Source organism: Capronia coronata, assembly GCF_000585585.1.
Source record: "Capronia coronata CBS 617.96 chromosome Unknown acBCG-supercont1.1, whole genome shotgun sequence".
Classification (NCBI taxonomy): Eukaryota; Fungi; Ascomycota; class Eurotiomycetes; order Chaetothyriales; family Herpotrichiellaceae; genus Capronia; species Capronia coronata.
In genome coordinates, this window is record NW_006912893.1 from 3,502,293 (window position 1) to 3,522,211 (window position 19,919).

General features: G+C 53.3%; 7 protein-coding genes across 7 annotated transcripts; 2 read left to right on the forward strand and 5 right to left on the reverse strand.

The window, feature by feature from the left end:
- Positions 1–98: 98 nt before the first annotated feature.
- On the reverse strand, positions 99–2,044 carry A1O1_01238 (uncharacterized protein; the record flags this gene model as incomplete). Its single annotated transcript, XM_007722151.1, has 5 exons — positions 99–283; positions 335–871; positions 920–1,179; positions 1,232–1,666; positions 1,719–2,044. 5 exons carry the CDS (start codon positions 2,042–2,044, stop codon positions 99–101), a joined length of 1,743 nt encoding a protein of 580 aa, XP_007720341.1.
- A 1,876-nt stretch (positions 2,045–3,920) lies between these two features.
- On the reverse strand, positions 3,921–5,073 carry A1O1_01239 (uncharacterized protein; the record flags this gene model as incomplete). Its single annotated transcript, XM_007722152.1, has 2 exons — positions 3,921–4,435; positions 4,488–5,073. The coding sequence occupies 2 exons, from the start codon at positions 5,071–5,073 to the stop codon at positions 3,921–3,923; spliced, it is 1,101 nt and encodes a 366-aa protein (XP_007720342.1).
- Positions 5,074–6,052: 979 nt separating this feature from the next.
- Positions 6,053–9,028, forward strand: A1O1_01240 (uncharacterized protein; the record flags this gene model as incomplete). Its single annotated transcript, XM_007722153.1, has 1 exon — positions 6,053–9,028. One exon carries the CDS (start codon positions 6,053–6,055, stop codon positions 9,026–9,028), a length of 2,976 nt encoding a protein of 991 aa, XP_007720343.1.
- Positions 9,029–10,368: 1,340 nt separating this feature from the next.
- Positions 10,369–11,795, reverse strand: A1O1_01241 (peptide-N4-(N-acetyl-beta-glucosaminyl)asparagine amidase; the record flags this gene model as incomplete). The annotated part of the gene is made up of 3 exons (XM_007722154.1): positions 10,369–10,757; positions 10,812–11,212; positions 11,272–11,795. The coding sequence occupies 3 exons, from the start codon at positions 11,793–11,795 to the stop codon at positions 10,369–10,371; spliced, it is 1,314 nt and encodes a 437-aa protein (XP_007720344.1).
- A 2,287-nt stretch (positions 11,796–14,082) lies between these two features.
- Positions 14,083–14,874, forward strand: A1O1_01242 (uncharacterized protein; the record flags this gene model as incomplete). The annotated part of the gene is made up of 1 exon (XM_007722155.1): positions 14,083–14,874. The coding sequence occupies one exon, from the start codon at positions 14,083–14,085 to the stop codon at positions 14,872–14,874; it is 792 nt and encodes a 263-aa protein (XP_007720345.1).
- A 1,078-nt stretch (positions 14,875–15,952) lies between these two features.
- A1O1_01243 (uncharacterized protein) lies at positions 15,953–16,452 on the reverse strand (the record flags this gene model as incomplete). The annotated part of the gene is made up of 3 exons (XM_007722156.1): positions 15,953–16,095; positions 16,222–16,278; positions 16,374–16,452. Coding segments are annotated over 3 exons (279 nt in total), but the record flags the coding sequence as incomplete, so codon positions are not given.
- Positions 16,453–17,683: 1,231 nt separating this feature from the next.
- On the reverse strand, positions 17,684–19,768 carry A1O1_01244 (uncharacterized protein; the record flags this gene model as incomplete). The annotated part of the gene is made up of 2 exons (XM_007722157.1): positions 17,684–19,323; positions 19,378–19,768. The coding sequence occupies 2 exons, from the start codon at positions 19,766–19,768 to the stop codon at positions 17,684–17,686; spliced, it is 2,031 nt and encodes a 676-aa protein (XP_007720347.1).
- Positions 19,769–19,919: the final 151 nt, after the last annotated feature.

The window sequence follows — 19,919 nt, forward strand, 5'->3', positions numbered from 1 at the left end:
TTTTGTTGTGACGTCGCTCGTATACGCTTTCACCGGCAGCTCCCCTGACCGTGTCGTGTCATTACTTGGAATATTAATCAATCGTACAAACTTTTCCATCACACCGTCTCAGCCGTGGTGTCGGTCCACATTGACGAAAAGATCTCGTCGCCGATGGGGAAGCCGAATTCAGCCAACATGGGATCGTCGAGAAAACTGGTGTAGTCGGGTTTCACCATGGTCTGCATCGCAGTGTCATTGAGTGCAGTCGCCGTCCCGCTGACCGGGCCTTCGTCTGGGTTTTCTGCTATCGTCAGTCTATTTTGCATTGATTCACTGCTCACACGTCTCTTACCATTGCGTCCCTCCACTAAGGGCGGTGGATAAACCCCCATGAAACCCCCAAATTCTTCCCTCCACCACACTATCCCGTCGAGGAGGATGCTCCCACATAGGCGACTTCGAATACGGAGCGCAACTGCTTCTGTCCCGTTAGGTTTCCGGAAAACCCTCGTACTATTCCACAGTTGGGTCAAGGCTACCCCGTTCCGGGCCGGTAGGTCGTCGTTTTGTAATGACATGCGCTTGTGGAGACTGATGCCAAGGAACAATGCGCTTTTGGCTCGCTCGACGTGAACATATCGTGAGAAGGAGGTCTTCAACAGCCGAAGGAGGATGTGACAGGGTAGTATTAGGCTGAAATTGAAATACACTCCAGACGAAGGGAGCGAAATTTGCCCAGCCTTGTCGAGATTGTCAAAGGACTCAATGACCTGACAGCATGATGCACAAAGATCGTACAGCGACGTAGGATCCTGAGCGGCTGGAGACTTGTACAGGTTGAAAGATTGTATGTGCAGCGTTGCAATCTGAACATAAAGATGTTCGATGTCTTCGGAAAGGTTAGCCGCCGAAGGGGACATGGGTGTTCCAGCGTTACCTGATGCATATTCCAGGCCCACACTGGCAATCTGAGATTGAAAGAGGTTGAGCAAAGCGTCCAGCGATCTCTCCTGTTCTGGTGACATGATGCGTAGTCCATTTTGCGAGAAGGCTATACAGCTCCGCGTCACAACGTCCTGTAGCTTCAGCTCGAATTTCAGCTTTGATGTCATTTTCTGGAATAGTGTGCGTCTCTGCTCAAGATCGTGTGGAATGTCGAAGATTGGTATTGCCGGACTCCCTTTGCAGAGGCACGAGCTTAAACGAGGACATCAGCAAGAGTATCAAATTGACAGTAGCCTAGACTCACCGTTGGTAGGCCAGCATACAATAGCCCCAAGTCTCGGCACGTTTCTTGCTCTCGTCTTCACTCAATCGGATTCTGACCTTGCTGAATTCTTGGGATGACACTGGCAAATGGAGCCCCATTGCGATTGCCATGTGTAAGACGGCAGCGCTGAAAGGAAAGGTAAAATCCGGCGTATTGTTCGACTTGGGAAATGGCCAGTATAGAAGCAGGAGATAGCCTTGCACAATCGGAAGGGTGATAACGCAATCCATGGTGAGGAGTGCAAGGCTCTTGATCTTGGAAGGGAGAACCCCTAGCAACGTCGGATTTCTGTAATAGGTCCGACAGCCGACGCCGATAATGGCCCAGAACAGGAAGGGAGAGAGCGCATAATACGCGTTTGGGGTCATGGAAGGATCAAGTACGGGCACGAGACTCGCATAATCGCGGAAGTATCTGTGGGACGCTTAGCACTCGTACGGAACTGCGTTGACGAGAAAGGACAAACGTTTGAAACATGGCGTCAATGTCCTTCGCATCGATCGTATAACCCTCTAAGCTGCGAGGCAGAGTCCTGGAAGTCTGCTGGTCATGTGGGAGGCTTTCTGGAGTCTGCAAGGACTCGGGTGCTTGGGAGAACGACCGAAACGAGACTGGAGCGATAGCCGCATCTCTGAAGAACGGGGCCACCGAGGCCAGCCGGCTTTCCGATTCAGCGGTCCGATGGTCGTTAACTGCAGTCCACGCATGTTCTGGTAAAGCCGGGGCAACGGGCTGGCTAGAAGACCTGAGTCGCTCCTGGAGTTCATCGGTCTGGTGCTCCAACTCAGACATCCGCCTATACGAGGCGAAATTTGTCAAAGCCTATTCCTACCAGGGGTAGTAAAGAGAGGGCTGCATACTTGCGTTTGTGTTCGCGCTTGAAAGGCTCGGAGATGGTGCATCCCCTATTCATCTTCCGGCATCTTGAGCAAGGACTGCCTGGATTCAGGTATGCATCGCATTTCGCCTATGGGCCAGTCAGTGATGGTGTCAATATCCTGACGGACAGACCCCATCCAGGAGCACTTCAAAGAACGCACTTTCTGTTGCCGACATTCTGTGCATGCCCGCTTGGCCTGCTTCTCCCCAGTACTGTGCTCTATGTTAGCCTCGTATTGGCCGAACCGAGGGGCGGGATCGCCACTGACTGGGGACTAGGGACTTCGCTCATCTTCCGTGCACGGTTGAGTCTACAGGCAAATGATGTTGAGATTCATGACATACAGTCTTGGAATCGGCAACTTGGGAGAGCAGCAGTGGAGCAGCCCGGTCTTGTCGACGACGAGGAGGACAGGGAAAGGGCGAGGAAAGGAGAGAGGTGATGGAAGAAGGGAGTCGTGCTGAGCCTTGTAAATGCGGCTGGGGAGTCCGCGCCGCAACGCGTTCGAATTGGGCAAGTCCGACGGTCGCTGCCTCCGCCCTTCAGGAGGGCAGGTTTACCGAGAGGGCTTGGCTCGGGTCGGATTAACCGAGCAGCCGACGGGGAGGAGACGCGGAGAAGTCATTATCAATTGAATCTGATATATAGAGTACAAGACGTATATGTCGAAGGATCTGGGATCCACGCTCATCTTCCCTGTACTGCTTGGTGCACATTGATGACGGATGAGTACATCGTAGAGGCGACCAGCTGTATCCCCAGACACCATCTTTGCATGCATTAGTCCCTGTCTTGGCTCTTCCGATGGGAGACCAGTCTCTCCAGCCTCTCGGCCGGTGTTCTGTTCGATCCCTATAACCAAGATACCAGAATACGCGCCCGATGAGAGCGGACAGAGCACACACGGCGTGCAAGCGCGCTCTTGAGCCGGGCGAAGATGCGAAGTGCAAGCTTGACGGATCGGACGGGATCGTAGAGCTAACCGGGAGGGACTTCCCGGTATCAAGCCATGGCCTGTCACATGCGACGAGTCATGTTCGACCTCCCCACTCTCCTTGGTATGGCGCAAATCCTCGGTATCAAAGCGGCCGTGTGGGAGAAACTGTTGCCGTTTCCCAGCACAGTCTGCATTCCCGCTCCAAAGCGCTGTGTATGAGAAAGTGCCTCAAAAGCCCTTGAATAGGCTCCCAAGAATGTGCTTCTCCTCTCAGGGTCATGAAGCTGGTCATGGCATCCATCTGGAGTTCATACATGCCGCCTCGCCTTGCTGCATTCGCTGTGATCAGGGCTACCCAACTCCAAAAGTCTCCACTCCCCGCCTCTTGGGTATCACAGAACCGAACAGCCTCCACAAGCTCGGCAACAATACGACGGTATCCCGAACAACGACAGGTCCAATTCAGGAGATTTGCCTGGTATATGAAAAGAACCTTGCAGGTCGCTTCCTCCATGGGGTGACTGTGGCGGGAAGCTCGGCAGAGTCTCATGAGTTTAGCATTGTTTGCCCGAGGGTCGAAGTCTGTTAGAAACGCTTGTTTCTCATGTGAGGGCGTCTGTCCGTACAAGTCATCAACACAAGTCGTCCACCGGACAGTATTACCAAGAGCACGTAAGGCTTGTATCGATAGATGCCCATCCATGGCGATCATTTGGAAGCCAGGCGTAAGGGCTTTGGTCATGTTGAGGACTAAAGGCGAGAAGGGCTTTTGGGGATATTGCAACCTTGAGCTGTCGACAGTGGAGTCACTTGAGGCGATACTGGCCTCGAAGATGAGCAGCGCATTGCATTCAGCCCTTTTCACTGCTGTTAAATACCGGCCCGCAGATGCGTGGGCTTGACTCACCAAGATACAAAGGACAGAACAGACGCCGCAGGCGCCCTCCCGTGCCTTGAAATCCCTGCCGCGACCATCTTGCGGAGACCTTCGAGGTGTGCTTGATATGCTTGTTCATCCAAGAAGACATTCTGTACTTATTAATTACAACCGCGATAACTCCAGTAGCAAGACTCACATCAATAATCATCAGAAAGACGGTCGCCATGATGATGGCCTCGTCCACAATCCCCGAGGCCAATTTGCGTCTAATTGCAGCTAGTGTTTGAACTTTGTGATGTAAAGCAGCATTTGACAGGCGGATGTGGAAGTCTTGACCGGCTGCTTTGAAGCTCAAACATAGCGCAACGATGGCTTCAAAGAGCTCCACGTTCTGGAGCGCCGATGATAGCGTCTCTCTGATCAGAGGGTTGTCTCTTGTCTGGTCTTTCAATCCAGGCCGCTGTGACGGAGCCCAATGAGTGACGTCTGCCAAATATTAGAGCAGTCTTGGTCAAGGGAAAGGGATATGAGACTGTACAATGATTCATGGCCGCGGAAACCTCGTCGCCTTGCCGGACGGGAAAGGAATCCAGTGGGTCAAAAAGCCTAGAGCTTGGTGCTCGAGTAAGCCTCACATACGGGGGGGAATCATCGCGACAATCGACATCCTTGCCACCGGTATCCCAGCTATCGTAGGAGCTGGAAGCGCTTCTCTCGCTGTTGCTGATTGGGCTTTCATGCGCGCTTGTGCCCGTCGAGGTTGACTGAATGCTGAACGGAACTCCTGATCTAAGACCCTCGAGAAAAGCAGGTCCCGAGGCTGCACTCTGCTCGTCTGTCACACAGTTTCTCTGAGGAGCCAAGGCCCAACCGCCATTACCAGACAGCGGCCTTGTCAGAAGTAAGGCTGTCGAAAGTGGCCTCAGATTTTCGTCCTCTTCGCCTGCCCTACTCACTACCTTCTTCTCGGCTCCATTGGATACTTCACCCTTTCGTTTTCTCCAGTAGGAAACGCGGGCGGCATGAGCTCTGGCCTCTGAATGCTGCAGTTCCTGAAGCCGACGCTTGTTGGGTTGGGGATTGTCTCTGAAAGTTGACAGATTGTAATTGATTAATGTAGCCATGATTGTACCTAGCCAATTTTCGTCATCCCAAACCGTAAGGTCTGGAATGATTCGTGTCAGGCCTGCTAGAAGGTAAAACCAGAAGGTATTCACTATTTGGCAGAGATGTCGTGGTGGGATGTGCAGGTTGGCTCCGTGATTTCATGAGCCGTGGAGGATGACACCGCCTCAATGAAGCCTTCAGATAGCTGCCCGATTTGCGACCGGCGCCTTAGGCACCAGAGGCACAAGACCAAGGAGTCTCCTGTGTCGAAGGCGCATCACTTCTTGGTATATAAGCGGTAGGAGGGGCCACAGCAACGGCGATGCGGACAGAGGCGAAGATGACAGATGAGTCTATCGTGTAGTCTATTGCCAGCACTAGGCATCCCAGAGCGGTAAAGCGCCTGGGCCTTGCTATTGCAATCAGTCGTGCAGTGCACCTTCGAGCTCCGAGTGAGAAGACTAGAGGCAAGAAAGGGTAAGGTGACAAGCAGGTCGCTACTTGGAAAACCATGCAGTGAGAAGGACCGAGAGATCAGGGAGGGTCAGATCGCCGAGACCATGCAACATGATTGTGTAATCGAGATGCCGTGCCATGAGACCAAGTCGTTCGTGATCAGTGCTGGTCCGAGCAGAGGTAGATTAGTAGATTGACTCTTCAGACGAGGCAGATCGCAGCCAAAAGGGGCGCAGGCAGTTCAAGTCAGTTAGTTCTTCTCCCCGCGCCCTTTATCAGACAGAAGTCAGAGTCTTATCGATAACGACAATGAGGCGGGTCGGACATTATTATTGGCAGAGCTAAACCCCGAGGGCTGTAACTTTTTTTCCTGCGCCTGCAAAACTGGCGGCACCATAAGTTTGTTTCCACCAGGCACTCACTCACTCACTCACTGTCCACAAGAAGAAGAAGATCCTTGATTTCGCGATCCCGACAATGGACGGCAAGAGTATCTGGCAATGATCAATTAGCTTGTGTGTCCTATTTCATCCCGACATTATGGATATTCACCGATGCCGCTTCGTGCAATACCCGCCGCACTCTATTAATGCACTCGCCTTCTCTCATTCTTCCGATTCAAAGCACAAGGCGCCTTCAGACCTTCGTCTCGCCATCGGTCGCAACAACGGCGACATCGAATTGTGGAATCCTAGAAACGGTCTGTGGGTACAGGAGACGACTCTCAGAGGGAGCAAAGATACTACGATCGAGCAATTAGCATGGACGCAGGACACACTTTTCAACGATGATGCTCCGGTCCCTAAAGATTCACAAGGACCACTGCGTCTATTCAGCACAGCAGGCACGAGCTCTGTGACTGAATGGGACCTGTCTACAGGATCCCCCAAGAGACGGGCGGAGGGAAATTTCGGGGACATCTGGTGTTTTGCTGCACAACCACAATTGGAGAATGTTGATAACGGGGAAGGACTCGCAGATGGTGCGCCTTCTCAGCTTCTGGCTGCAGGATGCTCCAATGGCACAGTCGTTCTATTCTCTACAGATGATGATGATCTGCGCTATTCACGAACTCTCCTAGCACCGCCCGTCAGGAAGCCGAAGGCCTTGAGCATCGCCTGGCGAGACCGCAATACAGTGGTCGTTGGTTATGAGGACAGCATTATTCGAGTCATCGATGTCCCAAGCCGGAGAATTCTCCGCAACATGAGTCTGGGAAAACCCGTCGACGGCAACCACTCTGTGGTATGGACTGTGAAGTGCCTTCCTGATGGTACCATAGTGTCTGGCGATTCTTCAGGCGAACTGAAGATATGGGACTCGAAGAACTTTTCTTTGGTGCAAAGACTCAAGAGCCACAAGGCTGATATCCTCGATATTGCTACCAGCCCTTCCGGAGACATGATCTTCTCGCTGGGCGTTGACAGACGAACCGTGACTTACAAGACGGTTGCCGCACACCCCGGCTCCAAGAAAATGAGATGGGCCGAGGTCTCTCACAGAAGGTTCCATCAACATGATGTCAAATGCTCCGCAAGCTTCGAGAGCAAGGAATTGAGTGTTTTGGTTTCAGGCGGCATGGATGCCAGACCAGTCGTCCTCCCAATACGCAAATCACAAAGCGAACTGCATCGAACTCTGCCACATCTGTCACAAAGGCCTCCTATCTCTTCTTCTCCAGCAGCCAGGCTCTTTATTTCCTGGTGGGATCGCGAGATTGTGGTTTACCATGTGCGGAGACAGAGGAGCATCGACGACGATTTCAACGACGATCCTTCTGCGGATTCGTCCTACGAGACTCTTGCCAGACTGGTCATGCAAGACGACGAGAACCTTCAGGATGCCACACTTTCGGACGACGGAAGGTTTGTTGTGGCAGCCACGAGCAACAGCGTCAAATTGTTCCAGTTGCGAAAAGCCCAGGTATCTGGACGCCTCTGCCTTCGAACCAGACAGGTCGACCTAGCCCCGTCAATGGCTCGTCTGGGCGCGAGGCGAGTGGGATTCTCCCCTGATGGCAAATGGCTATACATGATCAGGAAAGACCACACGGTCGCCCTTGCGAGAGTTCTGGTATCGGAGGATCAAAAAGAACGCCCTTCAATCCACGAGAAGATCGCGAAGCTGTATCGCACATCTCGAAAGAGAGCGCCGTCCTCACTCGGGGCTTATGATCAAACCATAACGCAGGTTGCGTTCTCAAACGATAGCCGGGTTCTTGCAGTAGGCGACCTGTCCGGCGCAGTCGACGCATGGATTCTCGAAGGTCACGAAGATCTGGGCTACGTTGAAGCTGCATCAGACAGCTCAGACAAGTCGACGGGCTCGTCATCATCCTCTTCTTCATCCTCAGACGAGGACGAAGATGAAGACGACTCGCCTGTTATATACGGGCAGAAATGGATTCGTAACCCGGTCGGGTCAGAGTTCCCGCAACTTGACTCCTCCATCTTGATTCTGACATTCCGCCCTTCACCTGTGACATCGACATCGAATCCCGCGAGCGGCAATCTGGGTCTCCATGCCACACGCCACACTCCGCACCCCGTCTCACCCGAGTTTCCTGCCACTGATCACAAGGTGATCGCCGTCACCGCCACTCATCAGCTCGTGGAATTCGATGTCCTGAGTTGCAAATTGAGCGATTGGTCGCGACGGAATCCCTCCAAATATCTCCCGCACGACTTTACCCGGCTCAAAGATCGCGTCGTGGGCCATTTCTGGGACTATCGGAACCGAGCAAAGAGAGGGGAGAGGCTGTGGCTGTATGGGACCCCCTGGCTCTTCATGTTCGACGTTTCTCAAGATCTACAACCGGTATCAAGGAACTCCATCGACGGGCCAGCGACAGGCGAGAAGACAGGAAGACTGGGCCGCTACGACGTGTTACAGCCGGTTGACCAGAATGTCCTTGGCACCAATGATCAGTCCAGCTCGGAGGAGAAGCCGCCGGGGCAGATTTCCCTCCTGACAGATCACACGAAAGACAAGACCAACAAGAAGCGCAAACGTAATACTGGAGCGGGCGACACGATCCCGGAACGCGAGCGACAGAGTGGGGTCGGCAGCGCAATGCTCAAATTCAAGCCCGACGGCGACGACGTTCACATGATCGACATCGACACCGACGGAGTCGATCGTGACAGTGAGATGGACGCGGACCTCGACGAGACCAATGACGACGATGTTCTAGCCCTCATGCGCCGCAATGCGGACGCAACCGACGCTCGAGCTCTGAGCTCAACAGAGCCTGCCCTGTCGACGGCGTCCAATTCGCGACCCTCGCACTGGCACACGTTCGCGTATCGTTCGATCCTGGGTATATCCGTCATTGGGCCCACTCCCATCTCAGATCGCGATGAAACAACACCATCTACGGGTCCATCTGAAAAACTGGGAAACTCGGCGTCGCCGTCATCGCCGGACGAGAACGTCGAAGTCGTCATCGTGGAGCGCTCCATGTACGACGTCGCCCAGCTCCCCAGATTTGACGGGGGCCAGGAATGGGAGACTTGATTGTGACCATGGTCTCGAACTGGAGCTCCTGCTTTGTCATGTTGACGTTGACATCAATCTTGGGTTTGCCGCCACAATCCGTGTCTTCTGCCTCCTTGCACCGTTGGACCGGCGCGCTGCCACGCTGGTCTGGCAGACTGACGACAACGACCTCAACTCCGGCAGAGGCTCCTCGTCAGCTTCTTCAAGAAGATTTGACCGTATCGTATAGTTCGTCACTAATCGGTGCTACACACCATGGACATGGGACTACTATCCAATGAAACAAGACGGGTTTGTCGAGGTGGAATAGTCCGAGGGGGAAAAGAGCCAGACAGGGAAGGAGATCCAGAGGACGACGTAAGCATCGTCGGGCGGCCCGTCACCGCGTTACGTGGACCTTTCCGATCACCACTGCGCCCGCTCACTAGCAGGCGAAGAGAGTGGACCAAATGGATAGTAATGCTATGCTAGTGTGCTAAAGGACCGTATGTTTCTGCTTTCTCCGCGCGAAAAGTGATATCCTCTGCTTTATAGCCTTTCAGTACTTACATCTTGCGCCTGATCATGCGCCAGGAGAAGGACCGAGGCGAATCTTATTTGAGACGATCTAGCATCACGATGATCGACCAACTTTGACACTGGGAGGCGTATATCACGTCCCAGAGACATCAAAGGCATATCCAAGAAAGTCAATTGTTCACAGATCTCATCATTTCTGGGATAGATATTCTGAAACACCCATCGTACATCTCAACAACGTAAGGTACTTCATGACATCCAATGCTCGACACCACCATTCGAGAATCCCAAGATGGACTCGTTCCATCGTGGCAACCAAGTAATAGATATAATGCCCGTCTCCGAGCAGTAGCATGCAAGCTAGCCGCCGTCCTTGTTCTTCCTCTGAAAGCGGCAGTGAATCCCTCTTGCTCCGCAAATGCAACCGACCCTCCTTGGTCTCTGCTGCGGGTGATAGACCGATCTGTGCCCTTCTGCCTGCTGCATAACAGTACTTCCATCGTAGAACGTGCGTATGAGTACCAGCCATGTAAACACAATCCTAAACTAACGCCCGACATGCGTGCGGAAAGCCTCCCACCAGATCCGAGGTCTTGTTCCAATTCCAGTTCCCACACACATTCAAGTCGTCTGGACTCCATACAAAATGCATAGTAACCTCGCTTTGCGCCTGAGGCCATGCAGTGCGCCAAAATGTAAAAATAATTGCTCGTAAGATGGTATCGTCAAAACATATCAAGGTTTAGCAAGCGCAGGGAGAGGTCGGAGAGCGGAGAGCAATCCCGGCCGGCTTCGGAGGTTGCTCCCCGTTTTGTGGGAAGAAAGCACCGAGCTTCTCGTCAACGACGCGGTAAATCCATGTGCTGTTGATTAGCCCACTGAACGGCGGCCTCCTGTTGCCTGTCGGCGGGAGACTTAATCTCGTCGCTCCGCTGGGTATTAACGGAACCGGGGATGGAGCTGAGCATGTCGCTTGCCAAAGACTGGGCGACGTAGCCTCGCAGCTCTCGTTCCTCTCGCTCGTCCTCCCTCATCAACTTTTGTCTCACAGATTTATCCGTGTTTTCTCTTCGAATTTTGCGGATCTCGTGCATGATCCATAAGAGCACTTCCTCGGAACACCGGGTCCGAGGCAGGCTGTAGCGGTGATTTCGCACATACCGGCGAGTGACGTCGGTTGCGCCGTCGTTGGAGAAGGCAATGCAATAGGCAATCTTTCGATTCCAGCCTAAACAGACGTCAGTATTGTAAAAGGCAAAAGACCACTTAACAAATGGCTCACCTTCGGTGTAGACCCTGGGGTTATCCCACATCTCTTCACATGGATCAACGTGAATCCACCTGCGCTGATGTTCGCTGTAGACTTCGGTCCACACATGGTCTTCACTGTTCCAGACCCAGCGGACCCTGGCACCGGCAGCACGACACAGCATGCTAAAGCAATTGGCGAATTCTCCCGCCCGACCCCTTCGGGTTTCGAGCAGCGTCCAGACATCAGAGTACCGAGGGAACCTTTCGAAGCCCTGACAGCCAGGAGCTGTGCATCTGTAAAGTTCTACTCTTGTGGCTCCCCGAGCGACCTCATCTGGGGTTGGAGGAGTTTGGCCCTGTGGGACAGTTGCGCCATTACATCTTGAGCATGGAGGATTATTGACGAAGGTGAAAAAGGACCTTTTGAACCACCTGCAGTGTCATTGTCAGAAACGCAACCCGCGACGGCCAGAGTAGTGAGGAGTTCCTACCTTAGCAGTGATCGGATAACGCAGTCTTGATAGCCCCATTCAGGCTTCACATTATCACCCTTTGAAGCCGCCATGGCCTTCATAAGATTATGTTCTTCTTCGGCTTCAGTGTATATCCGGTCGATGGGAACATGGGTCAATGCCTCGTCCAGGAGGCCCGGGTTTTCGTATTTGGTGGGCGTCATGGACAAAGTGAGGAGGAGATTTCGGAATTTGAGAGAAGCAGCATCTTGTGGAGGCGATGGAACAATGGGATGGCTCCGGAAGGATGTATATGTGGGCGGCTGTTGCTGAGAAGGTCGCGAAGAGCGCGTGGAGTTCGGGGTCGGAGGGTACGGCGAGGCGGGCTGTTGCGAGGATGATTGAGGTGCCAGCCGAGGTGAAGCAGAGCGCGGTGTTCGTGCTTGTTCCTCGAGTTCATTCAGTCTTCTTGTCCGCAGCAACTGCTCGAATTGTTTGGTAAGGTCGCCTGCGTCAAAGTCGAACTCGTCGTCGAGAATGCGCGGCCGTGAGTGATCCGCCATGACTGCGAGATTGACTCCTCGCCGTCAACCAGAGGAGGAGGGAGTCGGACAGACTGGACAGAAGAAGAATCGACACTGCAGGTCGGTCCAAGGGACGGATTGTGGCCGTTGATGGAATCGCAACTGCGGTTTGCGGTTGCGGTTGCGGTGGAAGTGACGATTGGCGCAATTTGCGGAGCACAGCCCAAGTCGAGTGCCTTGCCACAATGCGGCCGCAAAGAGAGATTCAAGGGACAGCCCATTCACGGGAGCATTATGGAGAGGGTGTTTGAAGGCATATGAACAAAAGACTGTCGAGTCGTCGCAGCAGCCGAGTCGTCAAGAGGTGTGTAGAAGGAAGGAACAATGTCGAGTAGAGGTCTGGGCGTGCGTGTGCGTGTGCGTGGTGGAAAAGACGAGGCGGCGACGAGGAGGACTTGCCAGTGCCAGTGTGATGAGAGACGCAACCCAAGTGAATTGACTACGTGGACGTGGACGGGGATTGTATGAGCCACTTTGCACCCACCGCCTGCAGAGCTGTCGGTCCGGTGGTTCGATTACTAGGTGCGTATGGGGGAGCGAGTCAAGAAGAGGTACGTACTGTACTAGTAAAGCCAGCACCGTACTACGGAGTTTTAGGGAGACTAAAGTCAATTGCACCTGCCAAATAGGTAGGTAAGCATCCATCAGCCTGTACAGCATGTGTCTTTGGTGCTCATCATAGTATTACAGAGTACGGTCTAGGCAGCAGAGGAGATCCCTCGGAGGCGTAAGTCTGAGCTCTTAAGGGCTAGTTGTACCTAGAAGCCTAGGTTTCAGGGCCATAGCTGGGAATTTGCTGCCTGAGGGGCATTATTTATTGCCTGGTACTTGAAGTCCAGGCATAGCAAGTGTGGTAGTCCTTACGTACTACTTGATCACTCCTGCTACCACAGCTACCTACAGTGGTATCCTCTCTGCTTCAAATTCTCCATCTCCTTTGCTTGAGGCTGACGACGACGGCCGCCTACTGAGTGTAGCGGAGAAAACGCTCCATCGGCCTCTTGTTCTTGTGCCTGTTTACAGTAGTGTTGAGCCCGCCCGCCGCGCGTCCTCTCGACCGCCCCCATCAAAGTCCACGCAATCAAGATACACGCCAATCCTACGCCGTGCACCAAGCACTGCACCAGGCACCATTTGAGGCTCTTGCAGTGGTGTTGGTGCCACTCGATTGATGTTTACATGTATAAGATACAAAATGTATCCAACATCACATTGATACTTGGTATCTGCCTTTCAAGCAGCGTGCAGCAACTTAGCACTGCAGTGGTATCTGCACCTGCACCTCTCGGCCAAGCTGAACAAGCTCTGTAAGACGCAGTGCCAGTGCCAGTGGGACGATGCAGGTCTAGACTCTGGTTCTTCCAGGCGTTGTACCTTCCAAGAGGACCCAGGAATTATTGCGGAAGCCCCCGATCTTCCATCTTTTTCAAGTAACAGATGCCTGAGGTAGGAGGCCAAGGTAGGTACCTACCGTATGTCCGTATATAGACGGGAGACGTACCACCATTCACATGAGCCCTTGGCAAACTTGAAATGTTCATAGCTTCGGTCCCTTCGAGCAGAGGGTCCGCTGTCTGATATAAACTAGTAGTTCCGAATGGGAAGATCTCGGATGCCATCTCACCTACAATGCCTGGTGATTAATTAGCCACGAACGCATGTTGTTTCCGGTCGGTTTCGATCATACCTACCTTAGGTACCTTAGGCATGTGTTACTTAGTTAGGTGGGGGGCTATGGAGGCTCCTAACGCCAACCTCGGAGTGAGTATTGCGCGACGCGCGTTTGACGGCCAAGGACTTTTCCATCACTTCCGTCCAAGCAGCTCGCCACGTACATCAATACACAGTAGCCAAACAATAATTAGTATAAGTTACTCTGCAGTGTAGAACAGTCGCGGCGGAAAAATCAAGGGGACCAGCATCCCAGTGAGGATCGCTCATCATATACTCTGTACAGAGTAACGATTAAAGTGACCTTACCCCATATTTCCAGACGAAACCCTCCTGTCTCTCATCCACGATGACATATATTCCTAACCCAGGTACCCTTAGCTTTCCCTGCGTCAGGTACCTATCGAGAAAAACCTAATAAAGGGTCTCAAGGAATAATAACACCAAACCGAAAATAATAGTGATTCCCAACCGCAGCCTCGTCGAAGCTTAGTATTGACCAAAATATTTACTCCAACTTCAAACTTGAACTCGGAACTTCACGACATTTTGTTCTCTCACTTCTTGATCTTGGACCACTCCCCCGCCCCAAAAAATGCCACTCCTCTCCTCGACGCTTCTGCTCCGAACGCATGCCCTCTCGCTCGTGACGCTATCCTACTACCTCCTGACCTCGCCGGCCCAACTCCTCTCCTCGACGCCGATATGGCTTCTCGGCGAAAGCATGCACGTGCGCCCCGCGGCTTTCGCCCTGGACGACCCCGACGACGCCGCGGCCAGTCCTAGCTCTGGCTCGAAAGGTTTCCGAGCTCCGTCTCTACTGCGAACCACGTCGGCGCGGGCTGGAGGACACTCGGAGTCGGAACTGGAACTCTTCGCGCTTCTGGCGCTGATGTTCGTCGTGTATGCAGTCACGCAATTCCTGTTCGCTGGAGATCTGAGTCTGGCTTCTGTTGGGTTTGCGTCGGCGTCGTCGTCGTCATCATCATCATCGTCAAAGAGAGACAATACAAACACCAATTCTAGCTCTTCTTCTGCCTCTTCTTCTCGTCTTGCTGAGGAACTGAGCACTATTTATAACGCCCAGTCGCGCTGGCTGACACTCACCGGTCTTCATGTACTGGGCTCGGCGGTATTGGCTGTCTGGATCTATGTGTTCTATTCGACTTCGGCGGCGCAGTCGCAGTCGCAGCTGCAGGCGAGTGTGGCTGCGTCTTTCCTCGGTCTCGCTAGGCTGGCCAATCGCGCTACTTTTACGGCTGCGTTTCTGGATATGTTGTTTTGGGGTTATCTGTGGACGGTGCTCAAGGAAGAAGGACGGGAAGTGGCGAAAGCGCTGGCCAGGAGGAGGGAGGTGCAGCAGCAACAGGAGGGGGACGATGAATGAGCAATGTCCACGGAAGACGTGGAGCGTGAAAGAGCCGCTATATCCTTGTCTTTTCTAAAGGGAGAGCAAGGTCCCTGCAAAAGTTTGTATACTTGATCCCCACGCAGAATATACAGGGTACGTAGACACAACTGGAACGGAGGTATTATATGAAGTATAGTCCAATAACATGACCGTCTCTGAAGATGAAGCTGACACTAAAGGCTCCTACGCATAGGCGGAACGGGGGTAAAGCATCAGACAAGTTACTCTTGCTTCTAGGATCCCAGTCAATGTCTTTGGCATTAAGTATCCCAATTTTGCACAATATGTTACTTAGGATGGTAGAACATCCGCAAAATGGTCTGCAATATTTGACATATTTTCAGCCCATCTCTTTTCCCAGGAGCAACATCCTTTACAAAAAGGCAGCCAACCCCATCAAAGCAGCACCGACGGCACTCATGCCGGCACCTTGAACGCCCAAACGGTCTCCAGCCAGACCGCTGGACGAAGCGCTCGCAGGAGCAGCGCTGGATACAGCGGCCGAGGCAGTGGAAGCTGCGCTGCTGGCGCTGGCGCTGGCACTGGATGCCGACGCACTCACGGACGAGGACAAGCTGCTGAGGGCGGAGGAAGCAGACGCAACAGCTGAAGAGGACGACTCTGAAGCCGATGAGGCCGATGAGGCCGCTGCACCTGTTGCACTAGCGGAGCTGCTGCCGGTAGTGCTCGCAGCCGCGGAGCTGCCAGTAGCACTGGCGCTGCCAGAGGTGCTAGAGCAGCCTGCCGAAGTGGGCTATACGGAGATATGATTAGCGGGTGGTACTTGAACGGGTTGTCGTCTCGGGCAATTCGGTGGTCGATAGAGCTGGCAAGAGTGGTGTGGAAACTTGAACAGGAACAGATCTTTCACATCTGGACGCGAACCAAAACTCCAGCTCGGCGGAGCCAGTCCTTCTCCCGGGCATGATTATGTCAACTCCTGGTGGGTATGGAGAGAGGTACAGTGTTCCACCCATCCTCTCCACAATGTGCACCCCGCAAGAAAGATAACAAAAAGATACGGCAAAAATATCATAATATCACAGCTTCGAACAGAACGTACCAGGCGGGATGATGCACCGACAGGATCGCAGATGCCGTGCGCATAGGTCAGAGCAGCTTGTTGATCACTGGTATCGCAGGCGTTGAAGACGCAACAGGCGATGCCGTTGATGAAAGAGTCAGATGCGCAGATGCCTGTTGTGTCCTCGTTCACGCACGTCAGCCTCCTCTTCAGGTGATGACTTGGGATCATGAGATCCTTTTGTCTGTCTTTCCTACTTCCCACTGCTTGATTCGGAGAGGGAGAGGAGGGAGACTAACATGATGGGTCGAGGTTGCAAGACGCTGGCAGGGAGTCGGTCACGCAAGTGGTAGCACCTAGTATCCGGGAGCAGAGTGTTAGCAATCCAATTGATTCACTCTGTAAGGCCATGGCCCAGCCTTTGGAGCTTTTGCAAGGAGCTACTACATACAGCTTGGAAGCCCGGCCAGTGACTGCGCGGAGCTGATGCCAGCAAGGACAGCGGAAACGGCCAGGACACGGAGATGCAGCATTGTTGATACTGGCACGGCGCAATCGACTTTAAATGATACTCCGTGTAGGTGCTGTTATAGGAAAGGCGAAGAAGGTTGGAACAGGATGGAGCAGCTTAGGAAGAATTTTCGAGAGACAAGACTGAACAAGCAATAGAGTCTGCAAGCTTGAAGGACGCCCAAGATATACTTACCCTGTAAGGTACCTACCCAACAGCGTTCTCGCTTAATTTGTGGCGGCGTGGTCATTGCGCCAGGGGTTCGCGCAGCCTGAATCCTACTACTACTACTAGTAAAAGTACCACAGTACTAAATGAGGACTTCAAAGCGACTGCGATCCCGAGTAAAGGAGTTGTTGGTAGGGAAAACCCCCTCTCCCCCTCCCTAGGCTCAAAGCCAAGATTCAATAGCAGCTTCTTGATGTTGACTCCCGTCTCTAAGGTATCAGCTGCCCCATGTATTTCAGCCTCAAGAGCTAAAGATAGGTAGGTAGTAGGCTCCACGTCAAGTTGAGAAGAGATCATTTCACACAAAGGCTACCCACGCCGAGAGAGATGACACTCTACCACGAGAGCTGCTCCGTGCAACAGTTCCAGAACTAGGGCCCTACCCGTCCTAAGGATCCTCTCGGCTGGGGCCTGGTGGCGCCAGGGAAAGACGAGCTGAGCCGTGCCGCTATGGATCCCAGCGAGGGGCCAACTTCGGTTTACGGCTGTTGTGAGAGGCTGTTCAATTTGTCCTCAACCGAGCCGATATCGATGAATCCAGACGCGGGATGGTGACTTGCTGCAAAGTTTGAAGCTGATTGAAGACAGGACCGCCAGGTACTTGACAGGATCCCCCGGTTACTTTTCGCCATGAGCGTGAACCATTCGATCGGGAGCTCCGAAGCTGCTGCTGTTGATGCACTGCAGTGGTTTGAGGAACATGAAAAGAAGCATTGGGAACACAAGGCTCTCTACACGGTGGTATGGAATGCAGACAAGAGGGAGGGCTGTGATCGTGGTCACCATTACACTATCCCATCATTACGACATGGCTCGATGACTCGATGCCTTCCATCACATCATCCAGTCGTTCTGTTCTTGACAATATCGTTACATGTGTCTGTATGTGCCCGCATGCCGTAGCCCTGATAACGGCGTCTGGGTCTTCTTGCTGTCATCGCATCCACAAAGGTCACACCGTTGAGTTCAATGCCGTTGAATGAGCATTGATGAGATGGGCTGGCTGCAATTGATCCCGCCCCTCAGACGATGTTGATCGTGTATGTGTAGTCGCTGGCAAACCAATACCCGTTCGTGTGATCCAGTCGCTCTTCGTAATTGTGCATGTCGGCATCTCCTTTCATCACACTTCGCAATCGATCCCAGTTGACCTGGTCGTACCTTGACACGTCGAATGCGCCAATCCGTCGGAACTCGCCCTTCTTCATGGTGGCACAGAGGAGCAGGCCTTCCACCCGGTCCACCACGTCAATCACGGGCAACAGGTATATTTCCAGCATCTCCGTCAACATCCCCGATGCATCGGAGAGTTTGGGCAGCCGATCGTCGAAGGATGCCGATTCAAGCTCGACCTGGGCCTTGGTGCATTGCACCACGCAGGGCGTCTGGCCCCAGTAGTCCTGTGTTCTGCATAGGAGTCCCCGAGCCATGAATCCTCGGACCTTCATCTTCCCGCCTTCCACCATCCCGAAATTGTTGGGTTTATACTTCATGTCCAAATCGATCACTTCTATACAAGTCTCCCGTGCCGATTGGGCCGGTTCGGGGTATGTGACTTCTCCGTCGATCGACGCCCACGTCCAGGTCGGCGCTCGGTATTTGGTTGGCCTGCGACCCTGTTCGACTCGCCATAAAAGGGCATGCGGCAGTTGGGGCTTCCACAGCCCCACAAGGTAGTCGTAGTCGTGTAAACGGTTCCGCGCCATGTATTGATTTGCGAGACCAGCAATGGCGAGCAGCTTGTCCGAACTGAAGGTGAGTTGCTTGGTGCTGTACATCTTGATTAGCTGATGCCAGGTCCCGTGCCGCTGATGGTGGGCGCGTTTGCTGAACGTCTCTGCTGACTCTTGGGTGGAAGGGGTGCCCATGGTGGCAGGCAGTCCTTTAGGAAACACTTCTGAACAACACATCTGTTGACATTCCCACAGCACCTCGTTCCTCGTGAAATGTAATGTCCGCTTGGCAAGACATCGTTCCTGGAAAGCCCACGCTCGCTTGCTCAGGGGGGATGAATCGACGAGATCGTGCCAGAGGGTGCATCGAAGGATTTTGTACATGCCGTCGTCAATACCCAGACCGTTGATTTCCACGGTACAAGGCTGCAATGCTGACACATTGCGTGAACATATTAAGCCGCCGGTATCTTCCCTCGACGCGTCGGCAGCAAGGTTGAGTGCGGCTTCGGAGTAGACGCGGTGCATTTGAGCAATCTCCTTCAGGACGGCCTGCTCATTGTCGTGCATGATGCAAAGAGCATCAATCCAGAGGTACCGAAATCCTAGTCGCTCCGCCGTGATCGCGGCATCCGCAAAGGTCTTTGGCAGACTCGCAACGCCCACTCCTTGCCGCAACGCCGCCAGAGTGCCTTTATGCAGTTGAACTGTCTTAGACTTACCCCAGCAGTGACTGAGAGTCACATAATCGCTCAGCCGATCGACGAAGATGCCGTCAACAAGCTTCACCCCGGGAGAACCCCTCGGACCGCGTACAGTCACATCCAGCAGGTGCGTCGGCTTCCATGTGGCGTTGGTCTCCGCAACAGAGCATTTCATATGGTTGAAGGTACAATCCTGGATCCACTGCTTCGCAAGATCGAAACTTTCCTTCGACGCAGTACTGACAGATCTTGGATCAATGGTTCTCACCCCCGGCTCAACAGCATCTGGAATGGAAGTAAGCCAGAGACATCTGTGGGGGTAGGCTCGTGCTCGCTTACATTTGGGATGCATCAATATCAACTCCACCACCAAACCCAGCTCCGATTCGAGCCAACCCAGACTTGTCTTCGAGCTATTGGTGCTTGGAGTGGCTCTGTCCGCCGTTGTAGGCTTCACATATCGAAACTTCAATCGTGCCTGGTCGCGTGCGATGGGAGAGATCCATGCAAATCCCATCGAGTCGGCTGTTGACCCTCGGCGAAAGCTGCTGTAAGCCTCAGGGTCGATGGACATGAAAACAGTCAGGCAGAGGTGGCATTTGCCCGCCCGGACGGCCAGTGCCTCGAGGCCATGGTGGACAACCTCGCCAGAATCACTCCTGGGAGTGCCTGACTGGAAAATCGCCTGACATGCCACGCACAAGTTACTCGTGGTCAACTCAGTCTTCATTTCGCTGTCACCACAGCCTCCCACACATGTCGAAGTTGGTTTTTGGATCTGTAGTGCTGATAAGTCATGTTGACAAAGGGTACTTGGACCTTGTGACGACTGAGGTCTGGGGTCATCAGACAAACAGATGGGTTCTCCTGAGCCCTAAGTT